The sequence below is a fragment of the Melozone crissalis genome, unplaced genomic scaffold, assembly GCF_028551555.1.
Source record: "Melozone crissalis strain CALT ecotype California unplaced genomic scaffold, PUWL_Pcris_2 ptg000086l_1, whole genome shotgun sequence".
In the NCBI taxonomy this organism is placed as follows: domain Eukaryota; kingdom Metazoa; phylum Chordata; class Aves; order Passeriformes; family Passerellidae; genus Melozone; species Melozone crissalis.
The window spans coordinates 1,206,532-1,226,688 of record NW_026535863.1 but is presented as its reverse complement, the minus strand read 5'-3'; the positions used below and the strand labels follow the sequence as shown (position 1 = coordinate 1,226,688).

Genomic DNA, 20,157 nt, shown 5'->3' with positions numbered 1-20,157 from the left:
TTTACTGCATTGTGGATTACTTGTGTAGAGGCCACTTCCTCTGCAGTGGGAGTTGGCTCGTGGTGTGTCTGTTTGAGGTGTGTTCAGTGCTGGGGCTGTGCAGGGCACTTAGTCATGTAAAATCCTGGTGCACATGGAATGCTGAGCTCTGAAAACCTGGGAATCTCATTCTCTGTAGCATTAAATGAGAAGCATTATGCTTTTAATTTTTAAAAGTAACATGGAATGTTACTTAGAGAAGATGTAATCTGCAACATGATGGGTGGAAGGTTTCACAAGAGATACTCTGGCACCTGGTAGCAATGGGACTGCTGCTGAAAACACATTATACATTTTCAGCCTACATCATACTTGAAGCTTCATCATATTAGTATTAAGAAACCCTGTTGCTTTAGCTAGTGGGCAGCTGCTCTCTGTGTAGGCATGTGCATGCTGAGCTAAGATAAGATAGGGTTTTTCTCAGATATGAAGCCAATTACAGCAGGAAAATCCTGCTAAAACTGCTCTTGCTTCAGTGAGCTGCAGAAACCCTTAAACATGTCCTAATTACTGACTCTATGGTTGGATTAGCAAATGTGTGGCTCATCTGCTTCTTGAAATGTAGAGGAGAACTTGCACTGAATTAAAATTTGAGTGTAAGAGTGTGAACTTCTGAAACTTGCAGAGGTTGATGTTAGCTGTCACTTTAAGGAAATTGCTTGCTTGGCACTCTGAAAGCCTTTCTCCAATTCTGTACTTTAATTGTTGTTTTGTTTGATAAGAAATGCCCATACTTGTGCTTTGCACAGTCATGTGCCTGTTTGCACTGGCAGAAGTGCAGGCATTATCTAGTGGTAACTAAATATATCTTTACCTGTGTGGTGACACAGCTTTCTCCAGTATTGAGATTGGCAATTAATAGCTCTCACCTGACAGAAAAACTTGTGTGAGTCATGAGGTGGAGGAGGAGGAGGAAATGAGTTGGAGCCATGGCGGTCACTGTGAACTTTGTGGTAAATTCTGGTGTTATCTGTAAGATCTGTTCTAGGATAGTTCTGGTGCTGTTCCAAGAGAATGCAATGCAGCAGAATTTGATTTCCACCCACTCTCCCCTCTGAAAAAGCAATCTGAATCCCCTTTAATGTGCTAATATCTATATTATATATATAATTATGTACATTTCTGATTTCTGTAGTAAGTATGCCACAGTGTAATTGTATGATGAAAGAGGTAACATAAGCCCACAGCTACACATCCTCTACCTCCTTACTACAGATCAACTGATCTCAGTTAATATCAGAAAGAACTTTTGTGTCTCACATTCTTAAAATTCTGTCAAATAGGTGAGGTTCACCCATTCACTCATTCCATTACTTTATGCCTGCTTACAGGAGCATCTTTGCACAATTTTTGTGCAAAGTTGGTTGTTTTGTCCCAGGCCTTCAGCCTTGCTAGGCCTGCTGGCATTTCTGTTGGAATCCTCCAGATTCCCCGAGAGAAGCCAGGCTGGCATGGTTCTGTAGTGACTCTGTCACAGCAGAGAACTTGAGAGCTGCTGCTCTGTGCCCAGTGCCTCTGTTCTGCCAGATAAACCTTTGCAGCAGGCCATGGTTTCCTGTGTGTAGGAGATGCTGCACGGAAACAAAGCTGCCATGGTCACTATTTATAGTGCAGAGCTATTTCTGTGCAGGGGGTGGGCTTTTCACTGGCTTTGCTGAAGTTTTGTGGCAACAAAAAGGAAGGGACCTTAAAGCTCATCTCACTCCACCCTCTGCCATGGGCAGGGACACCTTTCACTAGCCCAGGGTGCTCCAAGCCCCATCCAGCCTGGCCTTGGGCACTTCAGGCATGAGGCAGTCACAGCTTCTCTGGGACCCAGGGCCTCCCCACCCTCACAGAAGTACCTTTGAAGTCACATTTATTTTGTAACTCCAAAAAGTTTATTTAGAAAAATGAGCCTGGTACTAAATGTGGAGATGCCATATCCTGGGTAGGAGCTGTGAGCTGCTCTGGCTGGGAAAACACAGAGGCTTCTGTCAGGAAAAAGATCCTGAATGAGGTGACTCCTGATCTTGCCTGTTTTGTCATGTTTATAAGGAATTACTTCAAATAAAAAAGTGTTTTCTTCTGAAGTCCAAAAACAAGGACTGGGCTTATAAGTAAATTCAGCAGTAAAGAGCTGAAGAACAATTTTCCATCATATTGAAGGAGTCCCTGAAAGGGCTGTAGGGGTTTCTGTGTGTGTTGGGGAGGTGATAATGATTAATCCCTTGGCTCTATCTGGGTTTGAACTAAAAGGACTAACAGTGTAAGTTCAGGCTGTGCAGAGACTTTGATCTACAGATTTCTCCTAAAAGTTGGGCAAGTAGATTAAAGATGTGGATTCTCAACTGGCTGTTAATGGGGAGACGAATGAGAGCATGATGAAATGGGGAAAATTACATTGCTCTGAAGGTTTTGTAGGTGTTGGCTGACAAGATGCTGAGAATACCAGGATATTAAATTAAAATAAAAAGGGCAAGAGTCACATGAGGAGTGGTGCTGTGTGTGGAGCCTTTCAGTGGATTGAGCCAGTTAAACCCTGGTCTCCATCTCTCTGCTGTCATGTCCCTGTTCCTTGGCTTTCTGCAGACCCTCCTTTGCATGGCCAGCTTCATGTGACAGAAAATGTGTTGTGTTGTCTAAAGATACTCTTAGATCTTGCCATACTACCCTGTTTTCTCAAGCTTCCAGCCAACTTTCAGGAGCAGGTTTCCCACTTTTTCTGTAGCATTATTTTGTTTTCCCTGGTCTGTGTCAGGAGCTTTGGCTACTTGGGCACAAAAACTTAAATCCTTCTTTTCAAATGTTTGGTAGAAGGCAATAGCTGTAAACACTAAGCTTGAAGATCCAGAAAACATTCTGGAAACATTTAGGAATTACTTTTTCTAATGCTGAACAGTTAATTAGAAATTCAGAGAGACTTGGGAAGTCTTAAGTGAATTACTCTTTATGAGGAAAAAAAAGGAGGTGGATCTGAGTCCCTTTAAAATGAAGCATTGCAGCCCACTGCATGTGCTCATCTTGGCTCTAAGAACTATTCCAGGCTTCTGTGTGACACGAGTAAATGTGTGAGTGGTCTCTCAATTTTGGCTCAATATGTGCAGCTGTGATTTTGATACGTCAGCTGCAAAGCTGAGGGAGGAACAAGGGTTTAAAAAAAGTGGCAAGCACGTCCTGATCACAGGCAGGAATATTGAAATTCACTTTATAGGGTTGGGACTGGAGATCAGATGTTGAGAGAAGTTGAAAAGAATGTTCCAGATGACTTGGGTTTGTGTGCATGTGGGTCTGATCAGGGCTCCAGAAGGGCTGCCCCAGACATTGCCTGAGGCATTTCTGCCCCTGCAGCTCTGCTCCCTCAGGAGGTGATGGGAGATGTTGAGCTGCCATCACCCTGTGCTGAGGGCCTGTTTGTGGCTTCCTCCTCAGCTGCAGCTCTTTCATCTCTAAATAGTTCTGGATTTGGTGAGAGGCTGTGCTGGGCCCTATCTGCAGACCTGTCTCTGCTCCTTACACACCAGGCAGCAAGTGCCTGTTGTTGTCAAGTCCAGAACTTGTGTTTGACTTCAGAAGGCTTAAACTGGGACAAATTCCTGTCTGAAATGGCCCAAACTTCCTGAGACTGAGCTCAGAAGGAGCTGGGAAAGGGGCTCAGCCTGGAGAGAAGGAGGCTCAGGGGGGACCTTGTGGCTCTGCACTGCTCCTGACAGGAGGGACAGCCAGGGTGGGGTCAGGCTCTGCTCTCAGGGGACGAGCACAGGACAGGAGGAAACAGCCTCGAGTGTCACTGGGGAGATTGAGATTAAATGTTAGGGAAAATGTCTTCCCAAAAGGAGGTCAAGCACTGGCACAGGCTGCCCAGTGCAGGGTGGAGCCATCATCCCTGGAAGTGATGACTTCACCACATCATTTTTGAAAAGTTTTTGCGGATGTGGCACTTGGGACATGGTTTAGTGGTGAACATGGCAGTGCTGGGGGAATAGTTGGACTCTGGTTTTGTCCAGTCTCAATGTTTCTGTGATTTTTGCCCTGCAGTTTTCATCTGTCCTTTCTCCTAGATGAGAACCCCTGAGGTTACTGGCTGTCAGTGTTCCAGTTCCTGTTTCGGAGGTGGCTGCTGCGAGAGACTTGTTGCAGAACTTCAAATTAGGGAGGAATTCCAAGCAATGTTCTTCAAGAAGGCTGCAAAGACCTTCAGCATCTTTGTGTTGCTTTTCCTTTTGTTAGAGCTCTGTGGCTGCAACTGTCAAATGCATTTCATGCTCTTACCTCACCACCACTTGCAAAAGCTGCACTTCACTTGTTCTGCTGAGAGTGGGGATCTTTGTGGCTTTTCAGTTATTTCCAAACCCTGTTGTGGAACCTGCCTTGGGTGCTGCTGCTGGTGTGCAGTGTTCTCAAGAGATTGTGATGTCCCTACATTGAGCCTGGTGCTGTCTTCCAGCAGTTCAGGACTTTATTCTGTGCAATTCTGCACAACCTGCCAAAGCAATGCCCTATGCTGAGTTATTTTCTTATATATGTATGTATTATATATACACACATATATATATGTGTATTTTATATCTTACCTGCTGGCTATCACTGTCCCTGTTGTCTCACACATGCAATCATGTTTTCACTCTTACACTCCCTTTGGCACTGAGCTTTGTATTAAATGGGATAAAAAAAGTATATGTATATTTTTTATATATATATATATATATACATACATATATATGTATACAATTGTATTTTCACTCTTACACTGCCTTTGGCACTGAGCTTTGTATTAAATGGGATAAAAAAAGTGTATATGTATATATTATATATATATAATATATATACACACACATATATATGTGTATTTTATCTTACCTGCTGGCTATCACTGTCCCTGTTGTCTCACACATGTAATCGTGTTTTCACTCTTACACTGCCTTTGGCACTGAGCTTTGTATTAAATGGGATTAAAAGAAGTATATGTGTGTATATCTCTCTCTCTCTCTCTCTCTCTCTCTATATATATATATATATATATGTATGTATATATATATATATATATATATATTTGATATCTTACCTGCTGGCTATCACTGTCCCTGTTGTCTCACACATGTAATCGTGTTTTCACTCTTACACTGCCTTTGGCACTGAGCTTTGTTTTAAATTGGAAGAAAAAAAAATCTCATCCTGCAAGAAGGGCCCAGTTTTCCTTTGCTCCCCCAAACTCAGTGTAGGAGCAGCTGGGTGCTGGAGCAGGGAACTGGGGTACCAGGGTTAGCTGCAGCTGCTGTGGAACCACAGACTCCTCTGCTCCCTGCTGAGGGGGACAGAATGGTTTCTGCCTTTTTTCTTCCCAACTCCTGCGATGTGTTTATGTGGAAGGCAGAGCCCATGTGTGCATGGAAGTGTCCCAGTCACGTCTCAGTGTGCTGTAGAACAGTTTCTGCCATTGTCCACAAATGCCTTTGAGTCTGCTGTTAATGCCTTGCTGTGATCATATGAACATATGGCACCCAGAGATGGGGGTTCCTCTTCCTCACTTCCCTCAGCATTCCAGCAATTTACTGGCACTTCCATGCACAGTACTCCTGTTTCTTGTTTTACTTGTTGCTGTGTTTAGTGTTTATCTTCCTCTCTGTGTTTTCAAATTCTGTGCCTGTTTCTTTGCTTGTTCACTGCTGTTGCAGATCCTGGCAGAGTGTTCTGGCTCCAGCTCTGTCTATTAGAGCATATGTGCACTGGCTTTGTTACTGTCACTGCCTGCAAGTGCTTCATGTCTGCTCAGTGCCTGCATGTGCTGGATCTGCCTGGTGAGGCTGAGGGAGGCAGCTTGACCCCATATTGGTTTAGATTGTGTTTACTTTGGATTGGTTGTATTAAACACTCATTCGTGATCAGTGCAGGCACTTTTCTGAAGCACCTGTGTGCTGATACACCTCTTTATTCTTTGCTAATTGTAGGTGCTGGCAGATGAAGATTAACCCTTAGTGTTGTACTTGTGGTCACTAAAGGCTTTTCTTATTTAGTCTTGTACTTCCTTGTGAAAGATGCTCTAAGGTCTCTTGGAGACCTTGAATTTTTTACATCACTTTCCTCAGATGTGTGTGGTTCCAGGTATGAAGACAGTAAGCTAAGATTCCTTTGTGAAGCTCCCTCAGAACTCTGCATTTGGAGACCTAATTTTTGACTGTAAAGCTCCTAAATTCTTTCCATTGCAGGTTGTTTAATGCCATTCTTTCCTCTTTGAATGCCTGCTGGCTCCCCAGCTGCTTTGAACTTGTGTGCCATCTCCCATACTCATTATCGGTCTTCCTTGGTATGATTCATGTGGGTTTTTGCCACCTTTGCTTTGCTGACATTGTCATCTTTGCCATCAGCACTGACTGAAATGTCTTCTCTGCCTTAATTCATGTAGCTCTTGCACATTTTCCATTGTACTCAAGTGATCTGCACCTTTAAATCCTTTTTAGGAGCAGTTTTTCCATGGCTCTTTATCAGTGAAAAGTGGTTAAAAACCCAGGTTTTTACTTGGGTTTTAGCAGACTTGATTAAGTTTTAACAAACTTGATTAAGTTTTAACAAACTTGTCTGTCAGCCTTGGACTGGACATTTTTAGTGTATTTTAAGGGATCCACAGGTGCTTAGATGGCTTTGTGTGTACTTGCTGATTGAAACCTGGCTAGTAGCTTGGTGGGAGAGTTTGAGAGTGGAAATCCCTCTGGAATGCAGGTACCTGGGTGCAAGGATCCCTGAATGCTGTGCCATTGCCCAAGTCAATGAAGTGTCCTCAGTGCCTTGGTAATGCCACCCCTGGTGTGTCTGAGAGCGAGTCCTGGAGCGAGTCTGGGTAACCCAGGGGGATTTTGGCTGCAGCAGAGGCAGGAAGCCTGACTAGGAACAAGAATTGCTAATTAAACATTTTCTGCAGAACCAGCTTCTCTCCTTGCCTGGGCTTGGGGGTGTCACAGCACCGTGGGCAGGGCAGGGGTTCATCTGAGGTGGCACACACAGTGACAGAGGGCTGTGCAGGGCTGGCACAGGGCACTCTGCTGCTGCTGCTTGCCCTGGCAGAAGCCACAGCTGAGTCCAGATCCTCCTGGGGCACCAGCACTGATGGTACTTTGTTTCACTGCATCAAGGGGCTGGATTTTCATGTCTCAGTGTTTTTTTCTGAGAAAAAAGATAGGCTTTTGTGGTTTTATACATTGTGGCAAAATGTGTTTCCCAAGTTGCTCTGTTGTTGCCAGGGCTTCACTTTCTCAAGCACTGAGGCCTGGGGCTGAGCAGTCACCCCAAGGCTCCTTGAACAGGCGGTGCAGAGCAGCAGGGGGGGTTGGGTGAGGTTACTCTGACCTATTTTAGGCACCTGCCTTAAGATAAAGAACTTCAAAGCCTCACCCTCACTGGCTGTCAGTGCTACACTGGTGCCAGGTCCCTTTCCAGCCTCCCCACCATGAGAATCCCACCTGCTGCACGTCCTGCCTGGGAGCAGGCTGTGTCCCACACTGCTGGAGCACAGGAAGGTGCAGCCCAAATTTCTTGAGTGTGAGTCAGTGAGTGCCTGAGAGCAAGGTGAGGCGTGTGAAACAGCACCTCAGCTCTGCCTTTCCAGCACCTCCAACAGCTGTGGTTTGCTTATCCTTGTTCTGAGGGTAGTCTGGGCAAGGATTTGGAGTAAGGCTTTACTCAGCTTTAATAGCAGTTAATGATAGGGTAAGGGACTTACAGAATTTTATTATTAAAAGTAATGCTGAAGGCAGTTGCACAACTGCAGGGGAGCTTCCATATTGGCTCCACATGCTCACCAGCTGTTCTTACCTGGCTGCTGACAGTCCCCACTGGACCTGTGTGCAGCTGGGGGACTTCAGTCCTCGGCCACTCTGTTCCTGCCCACAGCCCAGGCTCAGGTTTCCTGCCTGCCCCCTCTGCAGGCCCCTCAGCAGGGTTTCCTGTGCTCGCAGCTCCAGCCTGAGGAGTTCAGAGCTGCTGAGGCTCTTTGGCTACCCCAGAGTGCAGAAGGGATCACAGGGAGCAGCGCAGAGAGGGACAGCTTCTGGAGGAAAGGCAGAGACATACCAGAGCATCTCTAGATTAAAACCAATGGTTCTGTTGTAGTAAAAGTTGCCAGCAAAGTCCCTAATTTCCCATCTGAGTGCTGCTGCTGAGTCTCACCTAGGGCACAGTGGGAGACAGATGATCTGGCCTGGCATCAGAGCAAGAGCCAGTGCAGTGTCTGAGCTGGGAGCTGTGCTGTAAATGCCAGAGCCCGGTGTATTCAGAATACTCCATAATTCTGACCAGGATCCCAAGATCACAGTGCCTTGTCACTAACAGCCCTGTTTCTCAAGGACTGCTGTGCATCACCATCTCTGGGAGCAGCTGGAAAATGCAAACCCCTTCTCTAGCCTTGATGATGACACTTGGACTGCATGGCAGGTTTGTGCAGGCTGTTGGTTTGCCCAGGAAAACTGGTTTGGTTTGATCTGTCAGAGATTCTGCTTACTAAATCTGTTTGTTCCCAGGAACCTATTTTCTTAAAGAGCAGAGAAGCTCAGCACAGCTCTCCCTGCCCTGCACTCCTCTAAACATGTAGAGCTTTAATTAGGCCAGACTGTGCTGATGAAATGAGGGCTTTGGCTTCAGTGAAATTTCAACTCCCAAGTGGTGCTGGTGGTGCCTGGACATGACAGTGCACCCCCTGGGCAGCATCTCCAGCTCACTTCTGGGTTATTCTGGAGTGTTACCATATTTCCCTGAGTATTGTTCATTGCAGAGCGTCTGGCAGCTGTTTGCTTGGCTGTTCCAGTGTCCCAAGAGCAGATATCTTCTGAGAAGTCCGGGTGTTTCCTAAAGCTGCTCCTCTCAGTGCTCCTGTTGTGCCAGGCTGATGGCACCAGGGCTGCAGTGGCAGCTCTTGCTGTGACACAGAATTAAACCAAACAGACCCAAATTGGGATGGAAGGTGTTGGATCAAGGGACTGGTAGCCAGCCTTTGTCTGAAGAGGAGAGCTGGTCTAGAATGGCAAGGGCAGGTACACAGAAGGGGGAAAATTAACCTGATAATCCTTACTCTGCTCTCATGAGACACCAGCTGCAGAGTTGCATCTAGCTCTGGGGTCCCCTGCACAGGAAGGAGGTGATGCTGCTGGAGTGAGCCCAGAGGAGCCCATGAAGCTGATCAGAGGGATGGAGCAGCTCTCCTGTGAGGAAAGGCTGAGAAAATTGGGATTGTTCAGCATGGGGAAGAGCATCTTTGGGGTGACCTAATTGTAGCCTTCCAGTACCTGAAGAGAGCCTACAGGAAGGATGAAGACAGAAGGGAATGGATTCACACTGCCAAAGGGCAGGGTTAGATGGGATATTGGGAAGGAATTCCTCCCTGTGAGGTGCTCAGGCCCTGGCCCAGAGCAGCTGTGGCTGCACCATCCCTGAAGTGTCCAAGGCCAGGTAGGACAGGGCTTGGAGCAACCTGAGATAGTGGAAGGTGTCCTGCCCCCATGGCACAGTGTGGAACAAGATAAGCTTTGAAGTCCTTCCCAACCCAAACCAGTCTGGGATTCTGTGATCTTCCTTGCAGTGTCTGAGTCAGATACATAAATGCAAACAGATCAGCCTAGGCTGTGTGAACAGAGTGCTCCAGGCAGGTGATGGCTGGTGCAGGAGAATGAAGGGGAGTCTGCACTGGTAGGGAAGTTCAAGGTATGGTGCCCATCCAAGAAAACACAAAAGATTTGCTAAATATTCCTCCAGGCTGATGGGACTCCAGTAGTCAGATGGTGTGTGAGTTGTGCTGCAGCAGCCTGCAAAGGGACATCAGCTGTGAATGTTCTGGACAGATACTCTGTTTGGAGCTCACAGCTGGGTGAGGATGGAGGAGCTGCCAAGAACAAATCCCTGATGTGGTGAAGAATGCTTGGCTTCAGTTGGAAGCCTTGGCACTCCTCACCTTGGGCTAACCCCTTTGCATGGCCTTTGCACTGTGTGTTGGAGCCCTGCTCCCTTATTTCTCACTGTCCCTGCCAGTCCTGCAGCTGCTCCTGGGTTAACACTGAGCTGCAGCAAATGGGGGAATTCTGCTCACAGGGCACAAATGGAACAGGCTGGGAGAAAGCCCATCTAATAAAAGGTTAATTAATGGCAGTCAACTGAACCATGAAGAAGGAATGTCTGCACTCTCATTCCAGCTGAGGGAAATCAGCTTTTCTTCCTGCAGCCTGTGCCTCTAACACTTGGGGAATTGGGTTTCTAAGCCAGACAGTGCTGTGCCACACTAATCCCCTGAACAGAACAAATACTGCAGATGTCACAGCAGAGGGAAGATACAGAGAAGGCAACGTGCAGAAGTACACATTTGTGGTGATGAAGTGTTTTCATTAGCAGTAGCAAGGTTAGCAGGAAAGACAAGTAAGATGCTTGATGGGATGCACAGACCCTCCAGGGCTTCCTGCTTACCTTAAATCTCCATCTCATCCACCCCTGAGCCACTTTGCCCTCCCTTCAAGGCACCCGTTTTTTATCCCTGGGTCATCCCTTGATCTCCCTGCTTTACCCATCTTCAGATCTTTGCAGAAAGTGCTTTTTCTCCTCCATCAGAATTACTCAAGTAAAACTCCTGTGTCTGAGTGTTTTTTCATCACAGCCCCATGGGACGCCTTTAGATGTGACAGAAGTAGCAGAAACAGTCCTGCTGAATGTGGTCCTTCAGCTCTGATGAAAGGAGTCCTCAGGGAATCATTGCAGAAATGGATTTATTTGTGGAACACCCTAATCCACTGTTGATCAAACATCCCTGCCCCTCAGGGACACTCAGACCCAAAGTTTCAAAGGTAGTGTTCTGCTCCTTGCCAGAGCCCCTCACGTTTGGGATGTGCTGCAGATCAGCTGTTGGAAGGTGATGAACCAGCTTTGTTTTCTCTACAGATGATGGTATTTGATTTGTACCATGAGGTCTCTTGGTGTAAATGAAAGTACAAACAGGTATGGTGCATTTCACATCTATGGTTAAAGCTCCCTGACTAAACCTGTTCTTGCTTTTGTACAAGGAGAGGGGTATAGTGACTTCCATCAGATGTAGGTCAAACTGCGGGAAGGACAGGACAGGAGCCTCCTGGAAACTGGAGATGCTCCTGCTGGCTGAGGACTCTGCAGGGCTCCCAGAAGCTGAGCCTGCCTGGGCTCCTGGAGCTGCATCTGGGTGTGACTCTGGGCCCAGCCTGTCCCTGCCGGGGTGGGACTGTCACAGTGTCCCTGCCGGGGTGGGACTGTCACAGTGTCCCTACCAGGGTGGGACTGTCACCGTGTCCCTGCCAGGATTGGATTGTCACCGTGTTCCTGCCAGGACGGGACTATCAGAGCTCAGCGCTGCTGCCGCTGCTGCGCTGCCTGGGGCCGGTGCTGACTCAGAGCTCGGCTCGGCACCAGCGCTGGCCCAGTACGGCCCCTGAGCCCAGGGTGGGATGGAGAGCAGCCTGGGCTGCCGGGCTCGAAGGTGATGCCTTGTCCTGTGCCCTTGGCAGGGACAGCCCCCGGGTGTGGGTCCTGCTCCTCTGCATCCCCCCAGGGCAGCTCAGAGGGGAGGATCTCTCCCTGTGACACCGCCTGCACAAATGCTTAACAAAAGCTGTGTCCGCTTGCTTTCTTTCCTCCATTTTTAAGTGAGGAAAAGAATTATGTTTGTCCTAAACTAGCCCTGAGCACTTTGTACAAATTTTTGATTCAGTGTAACCGTGAGCAGCAGAGTGAAAAGCTGACGGCTTCCTCCTCATCCCCTCTCCCGGGGCAGGTGTTCCGTGCGGTGGGAGCACGGTGTGACACGGAGCCGATTCCATGAGCATCCATCCCTGCTGCGGCAGCGTGCAGCGGGGTGAGCTCGGGGCCTTGCTGCCCGAACCCTGCTCTGCAACTCGGTGTTATTTATCCAGCCACGGCAGTTAACAGGGGAGGCTTTTCTGAGTTTTAGTGAAATTTGAAGCCGGTAAGTGAAGTGTTACAAGAAATGACACCCTGAGCATTGTGTGCACGTCTCAAAAGTTGCAATTGTTTGTTTCATTGTCGGATGTGACAGCACCGCTGTTGGCTCCGCTCTAGACCGGTGACCTGAAGTACCGAGGGTGGCTTTGTGCCTTCAGGGGCCGTGGAAGCCCCGGCGGTGCGGGAGTCGCTACCGGGAGGCCCTGGGCCGGTGTCGGGCCGGGGGTCCCTGGGGCCCGGGGGCGGTGCCGGTGCGAGGGTCCGTGCCGGGGGTCGCTACCGGGGGTCCCTGGGGCCCGGGCGGTGCCAGGCCGGGGGTCCGTGCCGGGGGGCGCTGCCTGGGGTCCCTGGGGCTCGGGGGCGGGGCCGGGCCGGGGGGCCGGGCCGGGGGCGGGAGCGGGGCCGCCCCCCCGCGCACGTGCGCTACGTGCGGCGCCTGCTGCGGCGGGGCCGCCCCTCCCCCGCCCGGCACCGCCCCCCAGCCCCGCTGCTGGGGCCGGGACCGCCCAGCGTGGGACCCCCGGCGGGGGCAGCTCCGGTAACCGCCGGGCTGCGAGGGGGGGGGGGGAGCAGCTCGCGGCGCTCCCTCGAGAACCGGAGCGCTCCTTCCCCCCGCGCTGCCCGGGGCCGGCGGGCAGGACAATGGCCCGGCTCCCCCCGAACAAAGGGGCCGGACCGGGGCCGCGGGGGCTCCGCGGCCGGGGCAGACAATGCGGCCGCGCGGAGGCGAACGGCCCCGCCCCGCGCGTGACGCGACCCGTGCTCAGCCAATGGCGGCGGGCGGAGAGGCTCTTTAAAAAAAGAAGCGCCGGCTGCGGTCCGCTGTCAGCTGTGCGGATCCCTCCGCGCATGTAAACACAGCGCCGGCGGCCCCGCGCGGGGGGGCGGGCCGGAGCGGCCGGGCCGCGGGGGGCGCGGCGGGCGAGGAGCGCGGCCCGGGGGCTCCCCGAACCAGCGGTGCTGGGGGGAGCGGCCGCAGCGCGCCCGGGGCCAGGGGCCGCGCACAAAGGCGGCGGGAGCGGGGAGCGCGAGGCTGCGGCCCGGCGGGGCGGGGGGCACCGGGACGGACCCCCAGCGGGCGGCCGCGGTGAGCGGCGCTCTCTGGGCCTCGCTCTCCGCCGGTGCCCGGTAGCGGACGAGGGGTCGGCGCCGCGCGGGCCAGGCCGCGTTCCAGAGGAGCCGCCGCTGCCTGCTCCCCCCGCCCCCAACGGGCCCTCCCCGGTCCGGCCCCGGGCCCCCGCACAAAGGCGCGGGCGGGGCGGGGCAGCCGCGCCCCCTCCCCTGCCCGGGCCGGGCGGACTCTTTTCCCAGCCCCGGCCCCCCCGCGGACGCGCACGTAGCGCGGCGTCTCCGGTGATTGTTCGGAGCGCGGAGCGGAGCGGCCGCCCCGGCCGGGCCATGGCCGAGTTCCTGCCCCCGCCCGAGTGCCCCGTCTTCGAGCCCAGCTGGGAGGAGTTCGCCGACCCCTTCGCCTTCATCCACAAGATCCGGCCCATCGCCGAGCAGACCGGCATCTGCAAGGTGCGGCCGCCGCCGGTGAGTGCCCGCATGGCGCCGCCGGGAGCGGCCTTTGTGTGGGGCCCGGCCCGGCTCCCCCGGCCCGCGGTCGCGCAGGTGACCCCGGGCAGGCGAAGCCGCCCCTCAGAAGTTTCACTGGGCTGGGGCTGAGGGGACCGAAGGAAGCGGCCGCTTCCCCCGCGAAGTGGCTCCTAAGTGTCGGAGCTCCCGGTGGGGGAGTCGCCAGAGCGGCCGTGAAGGGAGCGGGGGCGGGGGGCAGCTGCCCCGGCCGGGCCCGGCCTCTCCCCGGCTCCCGGGGTTGGCCGGGGCCTCGCGCCCGGAGCGGCCCCACCGAACCCCGCAGGAGGTCCCGGGGTGCTGCCCTCCATGTTGGCATTGTGGCCGTGTGGGGCCGGGGGGACCCGCTCCCCGCAGCCCCCGGCCCCGCCGCGGCCTCCCCGGCCTCGGCGCACTTCTAGCGCAGGGAACTGTTCCTCAAGTTGGACAAGACCAAACTCCGCAGCCGTGAGTTTGGCTGGTGGCTGTGCGAGCTGAAGCCTAGACAGACATGGCCACCATTTTAGAATGCAATCCACAGTGGGAAGAAGTAGTAAGCCTTCATCTTCATCATCATCATCCCAACCGATAGTGTAGCAAGCTCAAAATTGGGGTATGAATTCTGATTTCCCCTTGTTCGTCGACTCAATTTACTAAGAAATGCTGTGACGATCTTAGAACCACAGTTTTGTGGAGTCAGAATTGTTAGTTTGTTTAAAGGAATGAACACCCACACTGGTGAGGAGAGGGGCTTCTGGAAGTAAAAATCTAATTAAACAGTGTGTGAATCATCTTTATTTTGAGTGAATTGCTCTTGCCCTAAGTGGAGCGTGGAGTGAGTCTTGGGCTGGTGCAGCCAGGTAAGGTAGTTAACATGACGGCAACAACTAGAATGTTAAACAGGCACCGAGCTTGCATCTCCTCCAGCAAGGGGGAAGCTGACTGAACAGTTTGTAGGCTGAAGTTTTGCGAGTGAGACTTTGACTTCAAAGAAATAATGTTCAGAAACACACACTCCTTACTTTTGTGTTTTGGTTGTTGCTGGGACTCCTGTTGTGTCCATTCTTTTCCTTCTGAATTAAAATAGTAATAACTTGCTGTGTTAGTGTCTGAGGTGGCAGAAATGTTGGTGGCAGAGCGAATAATGTGAATGTTGCTGGAGAGGAAGGAAGGTGTTCCAGCTCTCTGGAGGAATAATCCCCGATTGCTGTGTGAAGAGAGCTCTTGAATTTGTGTCCTGGTAGAATGTGCCAGGATTTCTTTTCATGCAGGGCAGCCAGATGCTCAGAGTTAAGGGGGTAAGATGGTTTTTGTTACAGAGTCACCACTGAAGATCTGTAGTACTTTTTAGTAGATGTTTTGGGGTTTTAAGTTGCCAAGTTGCCAACAATGTTTCAGCAACTGCGACCAGAACTGCTTTTTTGTTTGGTTGGGTTTCTTGAGAGGGTTATTTTTTTGTTCGTTTGGATGTTTTTGAGGGGGGTGTCTTTTTGTTTTAGAAACATCTCATCTAAAAAATCCTATCTTTCTTGGCTGCTTGTGTAAAAAGCCAAAACCTTATCAGCAAGCTGCTTGTAGGAGGTTATCTGTTGGAGATCATAAATCACCAGCCCTCCAAAGGACTGAATTACTCACTGCAACTGCGTTTTCAGCCGCTCTCCCCTTCCCGAAGGGGCAGGTATTGCAGCAGATATTACACCAGGTGCTGTGCCTGCCTGGCCGTGGATCAGCTCTTTGAGCGTATTTAGCAGCAGGATGAAAACAGTTGGAGCCGCTGAGGGCTGAGCACGGGTGGTTCTGTGGAGCCTGGCTTTGGGAGAGCTGAGCTCCCATGGCTTTATCTTCCCTGGATAATGCCTGGGATGACTTGTGAAGTGCGTGCTTGGTTCAGCGGCCTGGAGCATAGAGGGAGCTCTTCCAAAGCGACCAGAAAACCCTTGAAGTTGACGTAGTTCCTGGCCTTCCCCCTGCGAGCAGGAGCCGCAGTGAATATTCAGTTATTGTTCTTTTTGGTGTAATCGAGGGGTCTGTAATTCCGTGAGCTAGAGCGTGCCCTGCCCTGTGCACCGCAGTGTGTGTGCTCCAGCTGGATGCCTTGTTTGGTGATGGCTGGCCTTTGGAATCCTCCTCATCCCAGGGAATCTCCTGCCGGCGTGCGCAGTCTGGTTACGTGCCGGGAAGCAGGTAGGCAGCACCATGAACTGGCAGGATCTGTGCCGAGAGAGGAATTGGAAATTTGATGTTGGGCTGGCATTATTTTAGCCTAAACTCTGCTGTATTGTTATCAGCAGATGAATTTGTGTGTCTGTGCATGAGTAGCAGTACGGAGTAATGTTGTGTGAGGCTGGTGGTGCCCAGCTGTAACTTCCCCACTTATTTATGAACAAGTCCTTGCTCCAGAGCTGGCTTTGATGCTCCAGCACCTGAGCATGCACAGGAGAGCTGCCTGGGCTTGGAAGGAGCAGCAGCAGGGCTTTCTCTGGTCCCTTTCTGCTGGCATTACCTGGGAACCAGGTGGGCCCAGAGAAAACCACACCTGCAGTGGCTTCTTGTGCAGCAGCTTTGGAGGACAGTGACCTGTTTAGTGAAGAAATATCGAGGTAGCTGGTGTGCAGAAGACATCTGGGTGGAAGACAGAGGATTCTGGGTGATCACTGCATGTTCACAAGATGAAAGAACATCCAGGAATATAACAGGAGGTGCAATTTCTGCATGGCAGTTTCCAGTTGAGGACTCAAAAGGAATTTTCTTTCCCTTCATTCCAGTTGTTTGTTCCAGCCATCACCAATGACTGAGTTTTGCTCTCATTTGGGGGTTCAAAGATGGTGCAGTGGCTGGTGGAGGGTGCAGCCATAACCAGCTCACTGGCACTGCTCTCTGTGGCTTTTTGTCAGCAGTGTGGGGTGTGAGTAGAGAGTCCCATTGGCAGCAGAGTGCCCGGATGGGGTTGCTCCTGGTAGTTAATGAGCTGCATAAAGTGGAGATTTAAATTTGAGTCTGTTGCAGATCTGCAGGGAAGGGGCAGCTGGATGCAGGAAAGTGGGTGGGGTACTTGCTTGCAGTCCATCACGTGCCATTTTGGAGTTAAAATTTTCTTCAATTAACCAAAACCATCTTTCATTAGCATTTCTCCATTTAAACAGTATCTGATAGTTTGGAATAAACTTAAGTTTACTCCAAAACTTGGCATGTCAAGTGATGGACTTATGTTCTAGAAACTTGTGATAGCTCTGCAAGTCAGTGAGGGCATATAGGGGGTCAAATGAAGAACTGCTTGAGAATGGACTTGTTCTTCAAGGTAGGTAGTTAATAGCAATTAATGGAAGCAAACAGTCTCACAAAAGTGAAGCTGAGCTTCAAGAGTTAATGGCAATGTGTGGAGCAGGAGTGGTATCAAATGCTCCAAGCCTTTCTTGAAGATGGACTCTTCCTTCATTTTGTTGCGTCGTTGCTTTGCTGCTGTGAAGAAATAATAAATAATGATTACTTAAGCCTTACTTAACATATAAATGCTTTTCAGAATACTCAGAATTGTACAATGTACTAGAAACATCATCACTTTCCCAAGGCCAAGCATGAAAATTGAGAACATCCAGGCTAAATTTCATTGCTTTAAATAATGTGAATATGGAGAAGTACTGTTAAGGCTTCCAAGTAACTTAAACCAAGCACTTAAAGATTAGAAAGTCTATATTAGCAGAGCTGGAAATTTGAAAGAGTTATCGAAATTATTGACTGTCAGTTTTCAGTAAATCCTGGAATAGTGGTGAACTTGAGAATGGGGAAAATTAATTTCCTGAAGTTCTTCGTGGGTGCAAGAGTTGACCCCCTCTAGCTCCAGAGTGGAAGAATGTCTGGAATAGTCCTGGATAAAAACTTGGAGGGTGATAGTGTGGAATACAATTGTATGGACACTGATGTGGTCAAATTAGTTTTATTTTTTTCCATGATTCCATGTATTTGTGTGTTGTTGTTGTCTGAGATCTAGAAATTGTGATCAGTATTCTAATTACAGAAATTACTATTGTGCAAAATTAATACACCAAATCACAAATTATTTCAACTAATGATTGTTTGTAATGAAGGATCCCTTTCTAATGGTGTCTCATAACCTCAAGCCAAGGGTATGTAATTTTTCTTACAAGCCTAGAAGAGCAAAAACTGTGATTGTGAATGAAGTTATGGTGGTGGCTCATTGCTTTAGAGGGATCCCAGTTGCCCAATAAACAGTGGATATTATGAAACAGTAATCACTTAAGTAGGACTCAATGAGGAGGTTTACCTTTGGAACAAAGGAGCATAGAGCATCTTAGAGGAGGAAGGAGTATAGAAAAATAGCTGTGGATCCCTGTGGGGAGCAGTGTAATGGTGGAATGGGAGCTCTGGAGTTTCTCTGTGAGAAATGGGGGGGATTTTACCCCTGTGGCAGCACGAGAGTAGAAAATTCTGCATTCAGGACCTCTCACTCGTTGGAGGATTTTAAAAAAATTGACAACTGGAGAGGACACAGAGATGCATCAGAAAAGTTCAGCACATGAAATAATGAATTTTGAAATATTCAACCTTAACAGAGCCTGAGTGGTGAAACCTAAAGGCTCAGGGCTTGGGAGAAATGGACCTCCTCCTCCTGGGACATGTTTTGAGGAGCAACATTGATTTAAATGTTGTTTAGACCTCTTAAGGTCTGTTTAGGCTTCTCATTCAGCTGGTTGCTTGATTTATTTTCATTTTTATGGAGAAAAAAAAACGCAAAACAAAAAACCAGTTCAGTTTTGGAGCAGCTTGACTGAAGGTTCTGACAATCTAGTCCTGGAGCTGTAAAACAAACCACCACTAAAGCAGGAATTAATGCAGAGAATTTTGATACTTTGTCTGAAACAGGAAGTTGATGGTGATGATCCTTCAGATTTGATAATGCACAGAGGCTCAGTCAGTTGATTTTATCAAAAAGAAAACACAGAGATAACTCAATTACAACATGTGAGTGAGCTTCAGTGGGAGAAACCAGAGGTGCTGCCACGTCTGTCAGTCCTGCTGAGCAGGGGCCAGGCTCAGGTGGGTCAGGAAACAGGGCATTTCTGACTGAGAGGGGATCAGCTGGAAGGGGACAGTGAAGGGTGGAAAGTGGTGGATCTGCATCTTTTGGGAATTTTGGGATCAAGAATGAATGAGGTTTTGGGAGGGGAAGAGATATTTTAGTGCTGAGGTTCCTGTTCCCCTGCTGTCAATTCATGTGAAGAAAAATAGATCCTCTACCAAAGGTCATTAGGAAATGTTGGCTTTAAATGAGGAACTTGTCATATTCATCACAGGGGTTGTGTTGTGGAATCAGGTAAATTCAGAGTAGGTTATTTACTGACATCTAATTAGCAAGAAAATATGCAAAAGAATAATTATTTTTAGTTTATTATTTATTTTACTAATGGCAGTGGCGATGCACAAGGCTGCTGTGGTCACCATGAGTGGTTTCTGCTCTTCAGAAACACTGAAACATTGGGGTAGGCTTAAAAAACAATGAGAGTTTCCTTTCCTTGCCTCAGTTTCTTTCAGTGTGGGATTTTCAACACACACTTTTCAGTTTGTTGAAAATTTAAGATGGAACTATTTAGTCCAGAACTTTCCATATGGGGCAAGAATAACATAAACAAAAAATGACAGAAATTCTATCTAACATAAGACAGCTAATAGCTGAAAATGGAGTTTAAAACTAAACATGGCTCCCTTGCCCAGCAATGAAACAAAAGCTGTCAGTGGATGGAAGCAAACCATACCGTGTGTCCATCAGGATGTGCTTCCTCTCCATCCCAGAGGATTGGGTTGTGTCTGAGATGTGCTGGGGGACAATGTTGTGTCCATGTCCAGAGACCAGGCTGAGTGTTTTTAGAGATCAAAAAGAACTTGTGGGATCTTCCAGGCTGCTGCCCTTAGGAGTGCCTGAGTGAAAGGTATTCCTGGAGCAGGTGCTTTACCTGCCTGGTGAATCTGAGCAGCTGGAAGGGGAGGGTGTTGTGGAGGGCCAGGGCAGTGGATGGTGGAGCTGCAGGGAATCCCTGGGCAGCCAAGGCTCTGCAGCTGCTCGTGGCTGAGGCTGGTGGAGTTGCCCATAGCTGTTCTGGGTGGCTGTGAAATTCAGGTCTTTTCCTAATCTGAGTTACATTGGCAGTGAAATCAAGGTTTGAAAGCTGCCAGTTAGAGCTCTGAAGAGGGTTTGGACTCATTGCAAGGGCTGTAAGGGACAGCCCAAGGAACAGAGTGCACTGTCCCTGCTGGTCTCACACTCTGGGAATGTACTGGGGATCAGAGCAAAGGTGTGATCTCCACACATGGGTAGTGCTGTGCCTTGAGGGGAGGTGGCTGCAGCTCTTGGGGTCTGCTGCCCTCACACACTCACAGCTGGGTCTGGCCCCAGCCTGATGGATGCTCTGTTTCAGGTCTTGGTCAGTGCTCTGAGGTGAATCAGGGGTCTGGCATTTGCTGATGGACCTTGTCCATCCCCAGCTGTACCTGCAGTGCTGCTGGTACATTGGTATGTCTGTTCCTTGCATGCAGGTGCCTCCATGGAGAGGAGCCTGGCATCTCCTGTATGTGAGCCTGGCTGCCTGTTGTGTTTAGAGGTTCAAACCCTGC

General features: G+C 49.7%; 1 protein-coding gene across 1 annotated transcript in view; it reads left to right on the top strand.

Moving 5' to 3' along the window:
• The first annotated feature begins 13,285 nt into the window (after positions 1-13,285).
• KDM5B (lysine demethylase 5B) overlaps positions 13,286-20,157 on the top strand; it is a 59,842-nt gene continuing 52,970 nt past the window's right edge. Inside the window, exon 1 of the mRNA XM_054290754.1 lies at positions 13,286-13,512. Within this exon, the coding sequence (XP_054146729.1) occupies positions 13,375-13,512 (138 nt within the window). The 5' untranslated portion in view covers positions 13,286-13,374. The remainder of the gene's footprint in view (positions 13,513-20,157) is intronic.